General features: G+C 41.1%; 1 protein-coding gene across 1 annotated transcript; it reads left to right on the forward strand.

Annotated features, from left to right (window-relative positions):
- The first annotated feature begins 3,362 nt into the window (after positions 1 to 3,362).
- On the forward strand, positions 3,363 to 5,293 carry LOC122070541 (transcription factor bHLH96-like). The gene is made up of 3 exons (XM_042634723.1): positions 3,363 to 3,986; positions 4,176 to 4,574; positions 5,036 to 5,293. The coding sequence occupies exons 1-3, from the start codon at positions 3,513 to 3,515 to the stop codon at positions 5,129 to 5,131; spliced, it is 969 nt and encodes a 322-aa protein (XP_042490657.1). The 5' UTR covers positions 3,363 to 3,512; the 3' UTR covers positions 5,132 to 5,293.
- Positions 5,294 to 5,507: the final 214 nt, after the last annotated feature.

The following is a 5,507-nucleotide window of genomic DNA, read 5'->3' on the forward strand; positions in this document are numbered from 1 at the left end:
GGGTTCCCAATCTTTTGAGAATATGTTTCCATACTAGGCGCCTTCTCAAGAGGAAGGAGAATTGAGATATCTCCCTGCCCCTGCATACCTTCCTTAGGCAAGTTATTATTTTCCATAGAGGGAATTCTTGATTGGGAATGATTTCTTTCCAAGTTGGAAAGAAATCCATCATCCGATCCACCACCATCTGTGTTTGATCTCCGCCCAGCACCACCATCGTTCTCCATGGCCGCCACCCCTTTGTTTCGATCCATGTTCTCCATGCCACGAGCGTAAGCCTCCTGCTTCTCCCTACATTGGAATAACGTATGACCAACTTTTTTGCAGAATCTGCATTTGGCCAAACCATCTTCATAAACAACCATTTGTTTAAACCAAAAAACCTCTCCCGATCCTGGTTGCTTCCTTCTACTTGAATCTCCTCCACCCTTTTGGCCCCAATCACAATCTCTACCTGAACACGTGCAAAATTACCTATCGTCGTTAATTTGGTGCGTCTATTCAGCGCCACTGGTCTTCCCACCCCCTTGGCCATTGTCAATAATATCTTCTCATGCCAGTATTCCAAAGGAAATCTGGAAATCGGATCCACACTAGTTTGGTTGGATTGTTCACCGCATGGACATCAAAGTCCAGTTTCCATCATTGAAAGCGGATAAACTGACCTCTAACTTTTATCATTTTTCTTCTCCAAATAGCAGCCATATCCAATTCTAATTCAAACTGGAAAAGAATGAATCCCTTTCCCATCAGCGACAAGGCAATCCTTCCCTTCAAATTCCATCCCTCCTTTGCCTCTTTCAGAACATCATTCAAAGACAGAAACCTGAAATTGGCTCAACCTATTAGGGCAAATTTGAACTTTTCTAATCTCTCCTCATACGCATCCTGCGGGATTACTATCTTGGTGTGTGATCTAGCGTATATTGGCTCCGGCAAGTTCTCCACATCCTGCAGAGACCAACCCACCACTGTAGAGTAGGTCTTCTTCACTGCCTCTGGTCTTCCCTTCTCTCTTCTGTTGTCATCCTTATTACCTCTTGGGACAAAATCAGAGGCCGGCTCCGATGCAGCCTTCGGTTGTGGCTTCCAGAAATTGGTCATGCAAAGTAGCCTCCCTCTATCTAGCGGTCTTCCTCCCCCCGGATCATGTCCAATCTCCTGAGCACAGGTCATCGAAATATTCTTAGCCATTATTCCGAACGGCATCAGTTCCATCCTTCCTTGAGACCAATAAATTTTCATGGGATATCATAGTTATGGAGCATCGGTTTGTGACTCCTTTGACCATTTGGACTCTGTAATTCCATTTTAAAGTTCTAAAATTGCTTGAACAGCTCCAGAACTGTAGAATTTTATTGACAAAGTCTGTGGAGAATTTGATGTCTGTAAAGCCCTCCCGTTTTGTAAATTGCTCGTCAGATTTGACCGAAGGAGGGGTTTACTCTAGGGTTTTGGGTTTCTTGGGCGAAGGAGGGGGAACTTTTTTTTGAGAAGCACTAGCGGAGGCCATAAGAACATCGTTGATGGAACGAGGATCGGACATTGAAGATTTGGGAGTTGAAGAGAGAGGGGAAGCCGGAGATAGTGAGGGAGAAGAAGAGTGACGGTAGAGCGTCGGGTCTAGATAGGTTAGGTAAGATAACAAGTATCCAACAGTGTAGATTTGACCCTTTTAATCCAACAATCAATGCTTGCTAACATACCTGATACCTGGGTATCCTGCTAGCATGTTTGTCTTTTTCCCTAATAGTAGTAATAATAATAATAATATATTCCATGTCATATCAAATTATAGTGTTACATATATAAGGTCATAACTTGTAGCTGGCATGATAGATCACTTTGTAGAGTATCTGGTTCTATAAAAAAAAAAAAGTAGAGTATCGTGATTAGAAACTTGTGCAAGGACCAATTAAATAATTAACAATAATAGCTGCCATGTAAGTATAATATGTCTTTTCGCAAAGAAAAGCTTCAATTAGGAACTGTACTGAGATTCTAAGTTGAACTCTTTAGAATTAAATAAACCAAGTTTAATTCTTTTCAAAGACTTTAATCTTTATCATATCACATAAATAACCATATTATTTGATAGATGATAACATTCATAAGGGTACTAGTTGGGTTATCCTTGTTTAATGTTTTAGGATCAATGGGTTAGACTATACTAACATTATCCGTACGTTTAAGTACACCATATTTTACTCTTAATAAACAACTAAAAAATTATTTTAGTGTAATAAACGTCATTCCTTTAGAAAAAGAAGAACTGAGAAAGGGAGGAAAGAAGAGAACTCAATTAGTTAAAGGAGATATATAATTGAATATTGAATATTCATAGATTAAGAAGAAAAAAAATTGATTCGAACACATAAGAAGACACACATCTTGGGAAAGAGAGTTAGTCTTTTATTTATTTATTTGGGAATTAGTTTTTATCATAGATGGGATCCGGCTCCTCTCCTGAGCGCCCATCGCCCATGTCTTGCTCATAACTATTTGGGCGAGCGTCGCATGTCCAGACGATGATCCATCGGTTCTTCACGCTTTGTTTTCCACGCCTTTGTCAGCGTCTTATTCTCCATGCCTTCTCTCAAAACGTTGGATCACTATCTAGACACGTGGCACTCGCCCAGGTAGCTATGGACTAACCTGGGCGATGGATGCTTAGGAGAGGAGTCATACCCTCATAGATGATTATTGCAGAGGGATCACATCTTCTTTAGAGAGTGATGAAATACAATAAATATCAGACGATCGAGAACATCTAAAAATTCATCTTAAAGGATTCTTAACCACTCGATGCTCACTATACCAAAACAACAACTTTATGATTTTCACACAATTAGAGAGTGCCGCTGTTTGCGTGGTCACAAGGATTCCCCTGCACATGTCCAGTACGTGAGCGAAGCTGCTTACCTTCTGCTCGTCTCTACTTAGAACACGGTGACACTTCACACACATTCTCTCTCTCTCTCTCTCTCTCTAGGCCCTTATCTATACCAGAATCTCTGACTCGTCAGCCTTTTCCCTTCTCTCTCCCTATTTCTTTTCTCTCGGGTCTTACGTCGGACAGTCATTATTATCAAATCAAACAAAACCCCTTAAGAAAACTTATTTTTACTCTGTCTTCACTTGACACATTATACGGAAAAACATGCGCTCTCTCTCTCTCTCTCTCTCACTCTCTCGCTCTTGGGTTGTGAATCGCACGTGCAATTCGCAGTAGAGGGGTTTGATTAAAGTCTCGACTTCTCCATCGAGGAAGTAAGGACCAAAACCAAAGGGCCAGCTGATGAGCTATATAGGTTGGTGTTTGGGGCTTTGTGATTGTGCTTAGGCTGGGTTTCTTAATGTGGGTGGGGCTAGAAAAAGACTACTCCCCTTCTTCCCCTAATTCTATTTAAGGGAACACATAGACGTCTCTATATATTTGTCTTCGTGTGTGTGTGAGAGAGAGAGAGTGAAAAAGAACACTAATCGATAAAACACAGAGAGAGAGAGAAAGAATGGCATTGGAAGCTGTAGTCTTCCCTCAAGACCTGTTTAGTTATGGCTGCAAGGACTTGTATTCCTTAGGAGGAGGTTGGGGCTACGATTTTGGTGTAGCAGAAGAAGAAGAAAAAGTTGGGCATGAGGTGGTTCTTGACAAGAATATAGATCAGCAGGGTCTATATGGTAATAATTGGGACTCTTCTTCTTCTTCCATGGTGCAAAATATGAAGGAATGGGAAACCAATTCCTCACCTGAGGCTTGCACCGGTGATGGTGGGGGGTTCTTTGCCGGTGGCTTTCCACCTGTGAAAACTCCAGCGACAACCCCAAGTCGGCGTAAGAGACGACGCGCTAGGAGTTCCAAGAACAAGGAAGAAGTGGAAAACCAGAGGATGACCCACATTGCCGTCGAACGTAACCGTCGGAAGCAGATGAATGAGTATCTGGCCGTACTCCGGTCTTTGATGCCGCCGTCTTACGTTCAAAGGGTCAGTTCCTCGAGTTCTTCTTTCTATCACTCCATCTTTAGATCTTTTTTTGTCGTACTGATAATTCTTGTTAGGGACTTGGTAGAACCCATCTTTAAAAGTAATATTTAAAAAAAAAAAAAAAGTGTCCAATACCTAATTCTCATTTTTAAGAACTCATAACATTTTTTATTTTATTTGGATGAACAGGGAGACCAAGCATCGATCATAGGAGGAGCCATTAATTTTGTGAAGGAACTGGAGCAACTCCTACAATCACTAGAGGCTCAGAAGCGAATTAATCACCGATCAGACTCCAGTTTCTCTTCCCCATTTGCAGATTTCTTCACATTCCCTCAATACTCCTCAAGCTCAGTTCACTGCAGCAACATCGCAGCCTCAAATGAATCTGCGGCGGAGAATAGGTCAGCCATTGCAGACATTGAAGTGACCATGGTGGAAAGCCATGCCAACCTCAAAGTGCTCTCAAGGAGACGACCCAAGCAGCTCTTGAAGATGGTTACAGGCTTCCAAGCTCTCCGACTCACAGTGCTCCACCTCAATGTTACAGCCCTTGATCAAATGGCCCTCTACTCTTTCAGTGTGAAGGTTAGTGTGAACAACTATTATAGTTTACTAATTACTCCACTAATCTCTTTGTTATCACTTTCTTCCCTTTCCTTAGTAGTGTGGAATTTCAAGAACTCCTTTTTCTTTTGTTTTATTATTTTTTAAGTAGTGAAAATTAAAAAAGTGTACCCAGTGTGCACGAGGCGTCCATCACTGCGGGGTCTTGAGAGGGTCTTCATGTATGCAGTCTCACTCCCGCTTCACAAAGAAATCGTTTTCTGACTCAAACCCTCACTCCCGCTTCACAAAGAAATCGTTTTCTGACTCAAACCCGTGACCAATGGAACAACCTTACAGTTGTGCCGAGGTCCACTTCTGCATTATTATGTTTCAAGAAATGAAAATACCCATCATTAATTTGGATTTTTGTTATTATGTTTCAAGAAATGAAAATACCCATCATTAATTTGGATTTTTGTTTTAAAATTAAACTGGAACAGGTTGAAGAAGACTGCCAACTTACTTCAGTGGATGAAATCGCCACAGCTGTTCATCAAATGCTAGGTAGAATGCAGGAGGAGTCTGGGTTTAGCTGATTACCTCAATTCCCTAATTATTTTCCAATGTAATTAAGGCCACCTCTTCCTCTTGTATGGATAAAAGAGGTGGACCTTCTCATATGATTCTACTTTTTCTTGTAGTCTTAGGGATCTCTTGTGTACCTGGAACAATTTTAATCCATCCAATATTTTCCCCCATTTCGTGTTGTTTGTTTGAAACGTGAATCATGATTGATATTCTTCATTGAAAACTCCCCCTTTCCCCACAAAGAAGAGAGTATCCAAGGGAGAATGTATAATCTATAAATGGAAGCACTTGTGTATATAAGCCATCACATTTCGGATGCCACTAACATGTTAGTAATAGGACCTTAAACTAAATTCATGCACATCTGATTGGAAATTGGTCATT

The sequence above is a fragment of the Macadamia integrifolia genome, unplaced genomic scaffold, assembly GCF_013358625.1.
Source record: "Macadamia integrifolia cultivar HAES 741 unplaced genomic scaffold, SCU_Mint_v3 scaffold944, whole genome shotgun sequence".
NCBI classification, from domain to species: domain Eukaryota; kingdom Viridiplantae; phylum Streptophyta; class Magnoliopsida; order Proteales; family Proteaceae; genus Macadamia; species Macadamia integrifolia.